This window comes from Psammomys obesus, unplaced genomic scaffold (genome assembly GCF_907164565.1).
Source record: "Psammomys obesus unplaced genomic scaffold, mPsaObe1.curated_primary_1811, whole genome shotgun sequence".
Lineage (NCBI taxonomy): Eukaryota > Metazoa > Chordata > Mammalia > Rodentia > Muridae > Psammomys > Psammomys obesus.
The window spans coordinates 844,444-861,331 of NW_026596073.1; the positions used below are offsets into that span (position 1 = coordinate 844,444).

A 16,888-nucleotide genomic window follows, 5' to 3' on the forward strand; every position below is an offset into this window, starting at 1 on the left:
CTCCCCTAATGTCTGACCCTAGCCTATCAGGATCCATCAAAACTACCTGGATCTTCTCCCTCTGTGGGCTGGCTAGGTTTCCCCTCCAGGGAGAAGTGATCAAGGAGCAGGCAACTGAGTTCATGTCAGAGGCTGTTGCTTTTTCCTTTCCTTTCCCACATGAAGACTGAGCTGTCTATGGGCTACATCTGAGCAGGGGTCTAGGTCCTCTCTATGTATGGTCTTTGGTTGATGTATTAGTCTCTGCAGTAACCCTGGGCTCTGCTTATTTATGGCTTTGCTTGTCTCCTTGTGGGGCTCCTGTTTCCCCTGGGTCCTTCTCTATTCCCCTTCTTCTATAACACTAGAAAGTTCATGATCAATCTATTCTAAAAATATAAAAACAAGGACTGGATGATGGTTCAAAGGCTAAGAACAATAGCTCCTCTTCTAAAGGTCCTGAGTTTAATTCACCGCAACCACATGGTTGATTGTAACCACCTACAGAGATTTGACACCCTCTTCTGGCCTGCAGGTGTACATGGAGGCAGAACACAGTCTACATAATAAAGAAAGAAAGAAAGAAAGAAAGAAAGAAAGAAAGAAAGAAAGAAAGAAAGAAAGAAAGAAAGAAAGAAATCTTAAAAAAAAAAGTATGATAAAGATACCAAGAAATATATGAAACTCGGAAGGGGGTTGAGACAGGGTTTCTTTGTTTTGTGTAGTTCTATTTGTTCTAGTACTCAATAAGTAGGCTAGGCTAGCCTCAAACTCAGAGACTTGTCTGTGTCTGGCTTTCATGTACTAGATTTAAAGTTCTGTGCCACTTGCCCTGGCACAGATGGAAGCATTTTTACTATTCTTTACTTTCCTTGAAAAAAAAAGCCATATTTTCGAGATCTTGTTATTTCATTTAAGGAAGAAAACTACATATGTCTAACACTGATTTTCTTTTGTGTTTTGCTGTGATGGGGATGAAATGAAAGACTTGCACATGATTTGTACGGTGTTATTTGCAGGCAATGGCTCAGAAGGAAGATATGGAAGAGAGAATCACCACTTTGGAGAAGCGATACCTGAGTGCTCAGAGAGAATCTACCTCCATTCATGACATGAATGATAAACTGGAAAATGAGTTGGCCAACAAGGAAGCCATCTTGCGCCAGGTTCAGTCCCTCTGTTTTGATTCTGCTTTGCCCAGTACATATGTTCTCACCATTTAAGGTTATTTATTTATTTATTTTAGCAGGTGAGTAATCATACTCTAAAACTTAGAATAGTGCTAACTCATATGAATAACAATCCTACATAACAATATATAGAACACATAACAATACTGTAACTATTGACTTTGAATTTAGATACGAAGCAGACCCTTGTATTATTTCTCTTAATTATAGCCACCAGCTACTGGTTAGGTACAGGTATTCTACTGAGTACTCTAAGGATCAAAGGCATAACTACTTCCCAAGGTTACAAACATGGTACACATCAGGGCTGGAATCATATCAGCTATCCTGTCAGCTAGCTCTACAGCAAAAGAGAGGGAGTTGCAGCATATAAGACAACTGTGGTCTCTCTTCTTATGTAAATGCAGTTTTAATGGAATCTACACAACTATTTAATTGTTACTGGTTTTTCTTGTGTTACATCAGCACGGTGGAGGAATTGAACCAGAGACCATGTGACACACAATCCTAAAATACTCTGTGTCCTAAACAGAAAATTTGCTTGTCCAATCTCAAGAGTGTGGACTTCTCTGCCACTGTACTCCTTATCTTACTCCAGTCTGAAACTATGATTTTGAACATGTTTATTTCTTGTGGTGGCAAACTAGAGTATCAATACTGAACTACATTCCATTTGTTCAAGTTCATACTCATTAGAAATTTCTTCTGTTTGCTGTCAATGGTAAAATAGTTGCAATTTTATTGTACTGAATTTCAGAAATTGAAATTGACAACACATGAAATCATAACAGTCTCCACACAGCACACGTTACATATGATAATGGCTGTTTTTACATCTACAAAAAATAGCTGAGCACAAAGGCCATATGACTCGTTCCAGCTAATCTAACTCTTGACTGTCTAAATGGCACCTTTATCATTCCTATTTCAGATGGAAGAAAAAAATAGGCAATTACAGGAGCGTCTTGAACTGGCTGAGCAAAAGTTACAGCAGACTATGAGAAAAGCTGAAACTTTGCCTGAAGTTGAGGCTGAACTGGCTCAGAGAATTGCAGCCCTAACGAAGGTACTGCACTAGACACAAGTGGTGTGCCTATCTGTATTCGCAGAAGTAACTGTCCATCCCTGCGGAAGCTATATTTTTTCTCTTTATGCTATGTGAAAGTTATAGTAGTTGGATCTTTGTTATCTCTGTTCATTAACATTTTGATTCCTTATTGTATATGTCTTACTGACAGTGACTTGAATGATGTTACATGAGTAAGATCAAATCCTTGTCAATTTTAACATTAACAAGAGATGCAAAATATCATGTTGTTGCTATAATAAATTTTCTAGACGAGTTCAGTAGTTTTTCATATAATCATAACCATGGAGTTTAAAATATCAAGATATGTATATAAAATAACACTTAAATCAGCTATGTGTAAGTGGCTTGCTACAGAAACAATATAAGAAATATAATAACCATTGATCCCAATTATATTGCACTACGGTATACCTTGTTAGAAGAAGAAAGTTTAGAAGATACAGTTGAAAAAAAAATAAGACATAAAAAGTACTTTTATAATTGTTTTTCTTCTGAAAGACAAGTGAAATCGGGAATAATATAGAGTATTGCACTGTTTTTTCATAGTATGAACTGTACATTTTAAAACTTTTATGTTATATAATATAAAGCTGTTCTAATAGAGCCATTTGAACTCTTAAGGACAAACAGAAATCATATCCATTTCATCCGAAAAGTCCTGGTTTTGTCACTGAATCATGTTTTACTTTTATGTCAGTTGGAAACTACACACGCATTTTCTATGTTCATATAACCATTGCAGTTCTTTAAGTTCTTTAGGGTATACAATGAATAGGTCCTGTTGACATGAAAACTTGATAATAGGGATTACATTTTAATGATAGGTTTTATACACAAATTGGTGCAGTGGTGGAGATAGGGACACAAACTCATCATCTAGACTGGAAAGGCAAAGAATGAGTAAACAATTTGATGATGTTCTTATGTGAAAATAAAGTATTTATATGAAAAATCAGACAGAGTTGAGCAGAACTGGAAAGCATGATATTTTGTGGTGATTTTTAAAGTAATAAGGTACCATTTGATGAAACATTTTTCTTTTAGAGGAATACTATTAAATTTACATCTTTCTATAACCATAGACCGTACCTAAATCACTCTGGATAGGGCCTCAAAACTTAGCCGGAAAAATCAGGCCACTGCAAAAATATCTTAAGTTATATAATCCTACTCACACATACCAATATTATTATGCTTTTTTCTTGCAAAATACTATAATGCAGATTAACACATAGATAGTTGCTCTGTAATTTGTACAAAGAGTTATCACGTTAAAATTTGCTATTGTGGGATTGAATAAGAAAATAACTTGAAAAACTGAGTAAAATAAACATCAGGAACAACTTTTTGCACTCAGACAAAAAACTCCATCAAAAGTATCATATAGAAGAAATTTCCTAAAATTGCAGGGTAGATGTTGATTTGACTGAGGGTTGATTTTATTATGGTGACTGAAAAAAAGCCTGGTGACTGATTGACTGATTTTTATCAAAATCAGATGCCTCTCCAGGCATATATTATGTAAGAATGAAAAATTAGACCAGTGTCTGTGTAAACAGTGACTGTTGACACTGAAAAATGAACTAGAAAAAATTTAAGGTGGTTTTGCCCAGTGAAAAAGAGTAAGCAAGGCTCTGAGATACCGCTGAGGAAGAGTGAACAGTGAAGTCATAGACATTTTAACTAGATCTACGACGCAAGAGACAATATAAGCATAAAATTATATACCTTATTTTTGAACCTAGTGTCCAATGTTAAAATTTTAGTTTGCGTAATCAGTGTCTTAAGGCAATTTGAATAAATTTCCAAATAATTCAATCTAACAAGTTAGTAACCTTGAAATTAATAATTGTTATTTTTTTTCTAAAATTTATTTATGCCTTAGTAGTCATTTTAACTTAATTACTTACTTTTCCAATTAGACACTTTAAATTGTTAAATAAATTTTGTACACCTGAAAAAAATAAATATCAGTATTTATTTTACTGAACAAAATAACAAAATTTAGAATTTTTCCTAAAGAAATACATCTTATAATTCATTAAATGATTAGTACAAGTTATCCCTTGATAGCTTTATAATAAAATATAATTTAAAATGTATTAACAGACTTACATGGCTTTAAATGAAATAGTCCTAAATCATTCATTTATGATATAGAAACCCTAGACATTGACTCTGTTATTACTATCATCATCCCACAAATCTTCATCATTTTTATTAGCGTACACTTTTATTATTATACAAAAGGAATTACCATGGTGAATAAACTTCCTCAATCGGAACTCTCTGAGTTTTCAATATTTCAGAAAGCATTTAGCATTTTTTAAAAAATTCCTCTAACAGTGTGTAATTTATTCTTTGCTTCCCATCACTTTGGCTTCCAACAACTTCTCTAGGGACAACGTATTTCAGGTGTATATGACAATTTTTATATTACTGAAGAGTGTTTTGTTTTGCAGATTCCTAACCACTAAAGTCATATTTGTTATCCTACAGTGAGTCCATAAAAACTGAGGATGACTCAGCTCCTCTGAGCACTCTGACTTCAGCCATCTTGTCCTGATCATAGAATAACTCAGAATGGTCAGAGTTACTCTAAATGATGTTTCCATTTCCTTGAATTTCACTTCATAGTCAATATACCATCATTATTATCAGTGGTCTTTTTCTTACTCTTTGTGCTATTGACTACTCTAAATTACGAAATGTCTACTTAGCTTAAGCCTCAGATTTCTTTCTCTTATGTTTTTAAGTGATATTCCAGCAACAAATCAAGTATTTAATTGAATGTGTATATTTATTTGTCTAGCTATAACATCATTTTTCTTTTTAAGGTTTTCCTTTACTAACTGTTCTTCATTCTGAATGTATTTACATTCTTCTCAATAATTTCTGTCATTATTTTGCTAAAATCCTTTAAAATTTTTTATATTAGTTTATTTACTTTACATCCCATAGATGCCCCCTTCCTCTCAGTCCCAGCTCTTTCTTTCCTTCCCCTTTCCCTCTTTTATTCCCCCAGAAATGGGGAACCCCTTCACCCCACCCCTATTAACCTTCCCCAGCATATCAAGTCACAAGAGGACTGAACATTTCTTCATCCCCTGTGGCTAAGGGCAAGACAGTCCTTCCAGAACGAAGTGCTCCAAAAACAGGCAATAGAATCCATGTTAGAACCAGCACCCCTCATCCCAACCCACTGGACAGGCACCCCATTTGAGACCAAGCTGTCCTTCAGTTACATGTGTTCAGGGTCCTCGGTCCAGATCATGCGTGTTTTGGTTGATGTCTCAGTCTCTGAAGGCCTCCATGTGACTGGGTTTGTTGCCTCTGTTAGTCTTCTTATAAGGTGCCTGTCCCCTCCAGTTCCTTCCATCTTTCCCCAACACTTCTCAAGGCCCCCATATTTCTACCCCATGCTTGGCTGCAAATCCCAGCATCTGTCTAGATCTGCTGTTGGCTGGAGCAGTCAAGTTAGGTTCCTGTCAGCAGAAGTGAATGAACAGAGGGAACTGGGCAGGAGATGGAATGCAGAGGGAAACGAGGGTGGGGATCAGATGTAGGGATTATGAGGGTGGGAGGGGCATCTTGTGGTCAAGCTGGAGGCCTGCTACAGGGTAGGCTCCTGGAAAGATATGGGTGTGATTCTAGCTTTTTTAACAGGGAGGGGACATGAAGATTGAAGTGACCACAGCCTAGCCAGGTAGGACTGACTAGTGGAAGGAAGGATCAACAACTTACCAACAGACCTGTGAAGCCAAAATTACCCTGCCTGCAAGAAGTGTAAGGATAGGAGGGAGCAAAGATAGAGGGAAAATCCAAATAATAATTGGCTCAACCTGAGGCATTAATAATGGCACTCTGCTTTTTTGCTAAAATCTTAACTCATTTGAGATTTCCCTATATCAAAGAGTGAAACCAAGGTAAACTCCTTATGGGCAAATAGAAGAAAATTCACTCTTTTCAGCATTGGGCTTGTGTCAGCTGCTACAATTGTGCTGTGACAAGTCTAAGAGCAACACAGCACAGTAGTGTTGGGTAAAACTTCTGGTGTTAGAGATGATGACTGGATTTATTGTTTGGATTATAGGACTGTGTTGTTTTTTAATCATCTAGCTAGAGATGCAAAGTAGGTAAAGCCTGTTTAAACCTTTTAGAAAGAATTCTCAAGTAATGGCCATAAATAAAAAATAAATTTGATATGTTTCGCCTATAATTAACTGTCAAAGATCACTCTGGACTCCCAATGTTATTATTTGTTATACCTACTATTTAATTAAAATCCACATTTCCTCAAGTAGGACATAACTCTTCTTGAGTTTTATGAGGTATTTCATTCATTTTAGTACTAATGAAACATTTCACAACATAATTTAGAAATGGCAGAACGTGTGTTTTGAATCTGAAGTGTATCTTCTGAATGGTTTTGCAAGTTCTTTAGTGAAGGAAAAAAAAAACATGAAAAGGTTTAAAGATGTTAAAGAACTTGTATTTTTTTTTTAAGAAGAAACTTCTAGAGGTTCACATATTCACAGCACTCTTCTGAATCAGTCACTTACTTATTTTTAATAACTTAAACTTGCATAAAATATACAGGTTCAATTATGAATTTAGGTCCCAGAATTCCAAACAGCTATTCACCAATCATCTGTATTTTTCCTCTGTGGAACTTGTAATTTCTAAAAGGTATAGAAACAGAGTGATAGAAAGATTGCATATAGAAGACCTTGGTTCAGGTCACAGCAATCAGATCCGTTAGCTTTCACTATCACCTGAAAACCCAGTTCCATTTATCTGCCACCCTCTTCCTACCTTCCACAATATTGCAGTCACACACGCTAACCCACACACAGAAGCACACATATGAATAAAATTTGAAACAATGAAAATAGTTAAATAATACAAACTTCATGTGCTTGTATTTGAAGATCACGGTAGCTTCCATTGTTTCTATTTGGAAACCTGTGTATGACACTGGGGAGGAAACTGTGGTGATCCATGTTTATAAAACCAATTTATGAGGGAAAATGCTCAGAGATGTGAATGATAAAACATAACTTATACTAATACATCAGATTTGAAATGTTCATTGCGACTCCTTAGAGTAAATTGGAGTTTGTTGTACAAAGCAGAACAAATGTATATTAATTTATTACTATTTCTTTTTCAGTTACTGCATGCAGTGTTTGCTTATAATCCTAAACTAGTTTAAAATAATTTTCACACATAAAAATGAGCCAATATAGTTAAAATTGTATTGCTGACATAATGTTTTGGTGTCCTAATTATTTAACTTGTGATTATAATTAAAATCTTGATGTAGTATTGTAAGTACTTCTGCATAACATGCTAATACAATTCAACTCTCAGAAAAGTGCCATGTGTTAACATTACACCTGTGGGTATCTTGACAACAAGACATGTAACTAATCCCAGCCCTAGACAATCATTAACTCACAAAGGCTCTGTGCTTCCTATTCACCCTGGGGAACTATTTTATTTCCATAGTAACAAATTAATGTTGATACACTTTCGTGGGATCTTTAGTGTGATTTTTGAGCATTCAACAAAAGTTTCTTGTCCGCAAGACATTATTATCTCCTTATAAACAGAGAAGTTTTAATTTAAAAAATTTTAAGTTATGCTTGAGAATGAGACCATTGTGGCTTGGGCAATGTGCATTGGGTACAGGAGTCATCTCTTACGTGGACCACTGTTGCTGAGCAAACTCAAACTTGCTTTAACTGAAGAACTTTTTTACTAACACATCCTGCGGCTTAGTTTTCCTTCTGAGTTCTACATACGGCCTTATATATTCCCGATCCAGATACCAAACCCCTGAGTCATAGCAAAGAACGTTTTCAATGTGGAAATGCAAGGTTTACATCAGTTTTTTTTTTTTTTTCGAGTAACATGAAAAAACAAAAGACAAGTGACTACATATCTATCAGAGACATTCAAGTGTTTCATTTCTCAAAATTCCAGTTATTACATTTTGTCATTTCCAGGGTTGCTTTAACTCATCCTGTACAGCGGTCCTTCACGGCCAGCTGTCACTAACCCTCCATACCTCAGGTTCACAGCTTTTTATTTGAGCATATCATTGACTTCCATTTATAACCATTAACTGCATTATCTTCACTAGATATCAAAGTAGTTCTTTCTACATAAAGTTTTGTCAATTAAAGTATTGAATTTGCTGTCACTTTTATTTTAAGCATTCTGTACTATGTTCTGTTTGGTGTCAGTGTCTTTAGTTCTGATTTTTTCAATTTTGTCCCTCTCCTTTTCCTTGACTTGTTAGTCTGATCCAACCTCTTCTACCTCATCTGATGATTATCAATATGTTATGGAAGCTAAACTACAAGAAATGATCTCCATACGTAGGAAGGTAGTCCTACTGGACTTTACTTTCTATCGCTAAATAGAATCCATCTAAGTTTTTTTTCTTTTTATTTATAAAAATTATGTTACTTTTATTTATTGATAATCGACCATCTGTGCAGTTCAGTGCTTCAGGGGCTTAAGACTGGACAGTGGCAGGTTTGTGTTCAAACCACGCACAGTCTGCATGTTACATCTGGCTGATTTCATTGCTCATAAATGACTCCAGTGTTTTGCTGATGCTTGGATGTTAACAGGCCTTTGTTAGCTGACACATTTCAAGCAATGCTGTTCAGCTGCCTGTTTAAAGAAAGTTTATTTTTTGGAAACTATGTTGGCAGTTGGTAGTAGCTTGCTTTACATTTTATTTCTGTTTATTGATATGGGAAGAATTAACTCATCTTACACTTTAGGTCTACTCTTCATATTTCTTAACAGGCTGAAGAGAGACATGGAAATATTGAAGAACGTATGAGACACTTAGAGGGTCAACTTGAAGAGAAGAATCAAGAACTTCAAAGAGTATGTATGAAGCTTTCCCATTCATCATTAGTGTTTTAATCAACAAACTGCCTATCAAAGGAAAGCATACTTTTAACAATTTCTATTTATTTATTATTTATTACAATTCATTCACTTTGTATCCCAGCTGTAGCTCCCCTCCCTTGTCTCCTCCCAGCCTCACCCTCCCTCCCTCTTTTCCCCCTATGTCCCTCCCCTAGTCCACTGATAGGAGAGGTCCTTCTCCCTTACTATCTGATCCTAGGCTCTCAGGCTCATCGGGACTGGTTGCATTGTAATTTAGAAGCTGTGTTTAAAATCATATGGTTATGTTCTAGCCATTTGAAAAAAAAAAAAACAGTTGCTACAAATTTAATAAAAAATTTGCATAAAATTATATTCAGCATAAAACCAACAAAATTATAAAATTAAGCTCGAACAGTTGTGTTTTTTTTTTCATGCCAAATATATTTTCTCTTTTTCTTAAATGTAAGGCTAGACAAAGAGAGAAAATGAATGAGGAACATAATAAAAGGTTATCTGATACTGTGGACAGGCTTCTGACAGAATCCAATGAGCGCCTACAACTTCACTTGAAGGAAAGAATGGCTGCCTTGGAAGAGAAGGTACCGTTGCAGACGGGGAGGGAAGCACCGGGGTGCTTCGCCATATTATCCAGGTTGCTGTTTCCTAGCCTGCTGCTCTCACTGTTTATGTCAGGCATTCAACCTACTTTCCCTAGCCTAAAACCACTGAGACAGTCTTAGGAAGTGAGTATATAGTTTCAATAAGATGCTATAGCATCATGTATTGAATGAGTAACTGCGTGACACATGATAAACATCATGTATCAGTATGTTTTTAAGAAGCTAATGTATCAAAATATGCTATGCTATGTAATAAAAAGCAATTGAAAGTTTTAATTACCTTCTCGTTTGTTATATATACTACAGAGAAAAATAAATAATGAGTATGGGTTTACTTGAGACTACTGTGTGTTTAATCTACCTGATAACTAACAACACTGAGAGCCAACAATGAGAGAGGCTATGGCAGCAAGAGGAGTAATATTGCTAGCATTGGGTGGTTTGGTTATGTCTATTTTCAACTGCATTGTTTCAAGAAACTTGCTTCAGTCAGTCTAAAATTTGATTCACAATCATGTTTGTCACATTAGTAACTGGAACCTTATTATACCAGTTAGAATTGTTAGAGCTGGTGGCCAACCTCAGAGCTAAGCCAGAGGGTACAAAAACCTCATGAGGACAAATGAGTTCAGAAATTTAAACAGAATTTCATTCAGTATCTTATTCAGGCATTTCCTATTGACATACAAGCGAGAAAAACTAGGAAAATGTCTTAACAAAATATTAACAAATTTTGATTTGTTGATATATTAAGAGATCAAAGCATACTGCTCATAGTTGGCTAACAGTTGAATCGCTTATTTCCCATCTAAAATAAAGTTTGTGAAAAATCAGAGTAACAGCTCAGAGGGTAATATTTACATTGTTTATCTATCCAAGTAGAGCAAAATAGCATTTCTCATTTAAATAATTTATTTTGTAAAATGTTGAGTGTTACTTTTGAAGATTTCAGTGGAACTTGGTTTCCATAGAAACCAGGAAACAGATTTACCAAGGAAGTAGTCAATAAGAGGCTATGGAGTGTTAGAGTATTCACATACATTTTAAATATTTTCAGCATATTGCATCTTTCTTTTTTCCATAGAATGTTTTGATTCAAGAATCAGAAACCTTCAGAAAAAATCTTGAAGAATCTTTACATGATAAGGTATTATGGAAGCCCATTCATCTTATTCTCGTTGATGAACATATTACAAAATAAGTATGATAAAAATAATTTTGTGTTAGACTTTAAAACAACTTTAACTTCTTATGTTTATAGCAAAGCATGCATTTAGGCAGAAATTGAGAAGTTTTTAGCATTAACGCACTGAACATTAGCACTCTGGAAACTCAACTAATTTTAGTTTTAAATTATTATTAATCAATATCTCCACTAATCAAAATGATCTTGCACTGGTTTGAACCTTATAGAAATAAAATAAAAAAAAAACATGTTCTCTAAATTTTGTGATTTGAGGAGTTATCACTATAACTAAGTACCTATTATACAGTTACATCATTAAATATTTCCTGGTATTATCTTATTTCTGAGGTGGTTGAGAATATAAGAGAAGACGCGTACTCTGCAAATAGTGATTCAGAATGGCAGAAACCAAGGGTCAGTCCAGTGAGCCACAGACGGTAGAGGTCATAGCACACTGATGATGTAAAAAGGCTTCAGGGACTCAGGATGTGACTGAAGAATCAGGCAAGGTTAGAAGGTGCTGCTGACCTCGCAAGCACAGGACACACAGCAGGACCATTGGTACTTTTTTTTTGGGGGGGGGGCGTTATTCATAAGTGTGATACTTTAACGTTGGTCAGCAGTTTGCTGAGGACTAGCCATTCATGCTGTAGGATGACAATGCCATGCAAGTTGGCTTAAGAGGCTAACAAAACGTGGGTTATAAAATCTTCAAAGCCGAAATAGTAACACACTCATTAGTAACACTTCATTAGCCTTGTTTCCTTAAATTTTCATTTTAAATGCCATTTAATATACATCCTCTATGTGTGTATTGGAAACACACAGAAAGAAATAAAGGACAAGCAGGGCGAAAAGGAATAAATCAAAAAAAAAAAAAAAAGAGAGAGTTAAAAAAAGGAAAGGAGGCAAAAGAGGGAGGAAGAAAGTATTAAAGATCTGATAGCACTACAATAACATAAAAGGTACTGAAAATATGACTGGAAAAGAAAACTTAACAAGTTTATAGAATATAATACATGTTGTGATAATTTGAAAACAGTCATCATTTGGTTCCACAGTCAGGATGCCCATACTTTTCTGATACGTATAATAGAGCACTGTTGCAGGTAGCTGAAGGATGACATCAATTTATCACTGAGTGGTTAAGAAAGGTTGCCCAGTGGAGACAATATTTTAGTAGGCTCTTCGACACATTTAGTGAACAGCTAGTGGTCCAGGTGGAGGAGGCTGGATTTTACCTGACAGCACAGAGGAACCAAGCCTGAGAGACTAGATGAATCATCAGAATTTTGCTGGAAGTATCACATGTTCAGTGCAGTAGTTGTAGCCAGATTGTGAATTTTGGACTTGATCTTGTTATGCAGTGTTAAGTTATTTAAAGTTCTGTGAGCTTCTAGCAGGATCCTCAGTGCCTACTCCCCAGCACCTACTCAAGCCTATAGCTTCAGCATCCTGTCCAAGCAACCAACATTGCAAGTCATCTTATGCATATGTCCTTGATAATGTCAGTCTCCATAGAATGTATTCCTAGGCCATGCATCATTTTTGGAATATCGTTTCATACAGCTTAGTACACTCACTGATCTCAGCACACCTATACTTGTTCAAACGTCCACTCAAATACCTAAGATCACAACCCACAATATCTTCTGCATCCCAAGTCATCTCTCATTTTTTTTCCTAACTTTATCTTTGAAATCTAAAATACTTACACTGCTTTCTGAAGCTCTTCTTGTCCAGTCCCTGACAGGCTTATTTGATCTCTTGAATTTCTTTTTTATTTTTTTCCTTTTGATCATTATCATCATCATCATTATTACTATTAATTACAACTTATTCACTTTATATCTCTGTTTCATCCCCCTCCATCATCTCCTTCTGGACTCACTCTCCATTCTTCTCCCCACCTATGTCCCTCCCCTAGTCCTCCTCCCCTACTCTCTGGCCCTAGCCTATCAGGTCACATCAGGGCTGGCTGCATTGTCTTACTCTGTGGTCTGGTAAGGCTGCTTCCCCAAGGGAGAGGTGATCAAAGAGCCTGCCCCTGAGTTCATGGAAGAGACAGCCCCTGCTCCCCTCACTAGGGAACCCACTTGGAGACTGAGCTGCCGTGGGTGGGCTACCTCTGAACAGGTCCTCTTCTTGCATGGTCCTTGGTTGATTTGTGAGTCTCAGCTGGGCTCTCCTGTGCCCAGAATTTTTGGCTCTTTTAGTCTCCAGGTGGAGCTCCTGTCTCCTCCAGGTCTTTCTCTCTCCCCCTTCTTCCATAAGATTCCCTGAACTTTGCCCAAAGTTTGGCTATGACTCTCAGCATCTGCTTTGATACCCTCATGAGCAGAGTTTTTCAGAGGGCATGTGTGGAGAGCTTTTGTCCTGTTCCCTGTATTTTTCTACTTCCAATGTCACTCCTGCTTAAGCACTTCCTAATTTAGATCACCTACTGATGAAGGTGATCATCAATACAGGAAGACATTTTTATATTTCTGGGCCAACTCATGTTTCCATTTGGACACAAAAATTCTTATTCAACATGTCAATTCTGCACAGAGTTACCTACCTACAACATTTTCACACATACCAAAAACTACTGCCACCTAACCTGGCCAACATTACCAGCAATTTTCTGAGTAAATTACATCTACCCCATTGGTAAACATAAATAATATCTACTAATGTACATTAAGGAAAGGCAGTGCATTCATTATGTACTAGGTACACAGAAGAGAAAACTCAGTGAAAAATTTCCGAAAATAATACAGTTAAGTAATTAAACAAGAAAATATTTAAAGCAAATTATTTATTTGAATATACATGTTTCAAAGTAATATTTACTTTGTCAAACCTAACAGATAAATTCTGTAAGTTATATCATCAGAGCATAATAAAAATCTATCCATTTTGTCCCAGTGAACATTCATAACCACCCGATGACTCTGCTGATAAAATTTTAGAGAACTTCAAATAATTTTCCTTTTTCCCTGCCCCCAATTTTATGCAAGCCTTTATTCAGAGCTATGCAGTGGTCATGCTACAATGCTTCTCTGTCAAGATTTCTCACATTTACCCCTTTTACTACTCATAGTAAAAGGCCAAAGAGTTTTAAAGTGCTTTAGTGTCTTCCATACCTACCTTTTCTCCTAATACAGTGGTAATTTTACTAAATCTACATTCTATGTATGCATTTATTTGTTGTCTTTTCTACCAATGTACATTAAGAAAAGACTATGCAATCATTGTACACATAGGTGCACAGAAGAGAAACTCAGTAAATATTTTTTTCTGAAGATAATGAAATTAAGTAATTATACAAAAATTGTTTAAAGCAAATTATATATTTAATTAATCATATGTTTCAAAATTATATGCTTGCCAAGGAATTTATGCCAAAGATACTGAACTTAATAAATAATTTAGAAATTTGTCAAAGAAACTTAGAGAAAATAAGATTGAGGTCCTGAAAATATAAAGAACATAAAAAGTAAATGTCACAAAAAAGTAAATGCCATTGTGTTAGTTATTTTTCTGTTGCTGTAAAGAGACATCATACCTAAGGCCAGTTATAAAAGACAGAGTTTGTTATGGTTTACAACTCCAAAGGGTGAGTCTCTGATCAGTTGTGGTACCTGGAAACTAGCACAGGCGTGGCATTGGGGCAGGAGCTGAGAGTTTAAATCTGATCCACAAAGAAGAAGAAAAAAGACAACTAATATTGTGCCCCTTTTTCTACCACATAGCCCATGTCCAATGTCATGCTTCTTCCAAAAAGGCCACACCTCCTAACCCAACCTAAACAGTATCACAAACTGGAGACTAAGCATTCAAATATTTGAGCCTAAGGGGATCATTCTCATTAAACCCAGTTACAGTGTGGTAGGAAAAGAAATATGAATCAAACAAAATGTAAGAGTTGGCTACTGGGAGAGAATTTATAGAAACTAAGGACTCAGAACACACATATTATAATCAAATAAAAACATTATGAAGTAATTTAATGAGTATTTACTTAATAGCTGTGAGACAATTCCAATCTTCACAAACTTACACTCTGAGGTATTTAATACTAGTCTGAAATAATTATATATAGAGAAACACAAACAAGATTGCAATTAGGTTATTGATAGCCTTTCCTTCATGCTGAGTCTTTCAATCATAAATATGCTTTATCTATTCATTATTCACTGGAATATTGGGTTCCTTTGAAATATATGTATTTGTATATATATATATATATATATATATATATATATACAAAGTTTGTATATATATATATACACATGAACACTCACACACATGTATGTAGCTAGAGGATTTATTGGAATGGCTTACAATATATGATACAACAAAATGGCTGCGTATAAATAGAAGGTCCAAAAATAAAGTAATTCAGTTCACAAGGCTGAAAGTCTCAGCTAGTCTTCACTACACACTGGAATCCTGAAGAAGTAGGCTCTAATGACAGAGAAAAAAAGTGAATTTGCAAGAGAAAGCCTGCAAAGAGCTAGCTTCCTTCTTACATGTCTTTCATGTAGGCTGACAGAAAAAGAGGTGGCCTGGATTGAAGCTGTACCTTCTGCCTCAAAAGTTCAGGATTAAGTATCTTCCACCCTCAAAAGTTCTGGAATGAAAGTGGGTCTCCTCACTTCAAATTAATTAATTAAAAAATTATTTCACAGATGAAAAAAGAACTTGGACTTTAGTTAATTCTAGTTGTAGTCAAGTTGAAAATGAAAAGAGTTGCCATCACATTCACTTTTGCATTTGATATGAAATATCTGTAAATATTCATGATCTTAATAATCTCATAAAATTTGCCAATATTTAGGATTAATAAACACAAAGGAATAGAGGTGTTATTGTTGACTTCTGTTGATGGCATATTTATTTTGAAAAGTAAACACAAGTATATTTTCTGATTATATGTAGTATTCTTCAATACATTTTTATATTTTCCTTTTTAAATATTTATAAGTGTTTATTTATAATTTATTGCTGATACATTGGATATGACCATCATCTGAGTAACTACCTTTTAATTTTTAGGAAAGACTAGCAGAAGAAATTGAGAAGTTAAGATCTGAACTTGACCAAATGAAAATGAGAACTGGCTCTCTAATTGAACCCACCATATCAAGGTAACAGTAAGTTAAATGTTGTTTACTTTATGGTTAAGCAAAGAAAAATGTACATTTTCTTATATTTTAATGCTTCCTCACACAAAATAAACATCTCATATTTCTCAGTAGACATTGTAATAATTTAATATATAATATTAGATTCTGAATTCAACGATAACTTACTAATTTAGAAATCCTCTGAAGATATTGCATTCAAAATATAACTGAAAATTTTTTGTGTACCGTGTCTAAGTTATAAATGCAGAAGTAATTCTTAAATGAAAAATGAGAGGACATATAAAATGCATTGTACTTCAAGAGGAAACATTAGCTTTTAGTTTTTATAAAATTATCTTTTATCTTATATTGAAAATTTATTTTTGCCACATAAAAATGCTGATTATGATTTAGTCCCTCTCCATTTATGCCATCATTTCCTCTGCACTTCTCCCCCATCTGGATCCATCCCCTTTCTCTAATTAGAAAACAAAAAGGCTTCTAAGAGACAAATGTATATAATAAAATAAGACGAAACAAAAACTAACACATCAGGACAGAAGAAAACAAACAAAATGAAAGATGCACATGAAACAGCACAAGAAATATATGGAGATGTTCAGAGCAACCACTTGCTCACACACTCAGGAATCCCATAAAAACATTAAACTGGAAGCCATAATATAAACAGTAAGGACCAGTACAAACCTCAGTCTCTCTGAGTTTCTGTATGTATTGATCCTGTTGGTGTTACAGAATTTTGTTTTCTTAGCGTATTCAGTAGTCTATGCTTA

At 35.1% G+C, this 16,888-nt stretch overlaps 1 protein-coding gene across 7 annotated transcripts in view; it reads left to right on the forward strand.

The window, feature by feature from the left end:
* Ppfia2 (PTPRF interacting protein alpha 2) overlaps nucleotides 1–16,888 on the forward strand; it is a 504,690-nt gene that overhangs the window by 409,330 nt on the left and 78,472 nt on the right. For 4 of the 7 annotated variants that reach the window (XM_055625948.1, XM_055625950.1, XM_055625952.1 and 1 more), the window contains 6 exons: nucleotides 999–1,145; nucleotides 2,101–2,235; nucleotides 9,085–9,168; nucleotides 9,642–9,773; nucleotides 10,879–10,941; nucleotides 16,024–16,115. In XM_055625948.1, coding sequence (XP_055481923.1) covers nucleotides 999–1,145; nucleotides 2,101–2,235; nucleotides 9,085–9,168; nucleotides 9,642–9,773; nucleotides 10,879–10,941; nucleotides 16,024–16,115 — 653 coding nt within the window. Of the gene's footprint in view, nucleotides 1–998; nucleotides 1,146–2,100; nucleotides 2,236–8,566; nucleotides 8,654–9,084; nucleotides 9,169–9,641; nucleotides 9,774–10,878; nucleotides 10,942–16,023; nucleotides 16,116–16,888 lie in introns of all 7 variants that reach the window. The other 3 variants (XM_055625946.1, XM_055625947.1, XM_055625951.1) reach the window with 1 other exon arrangement.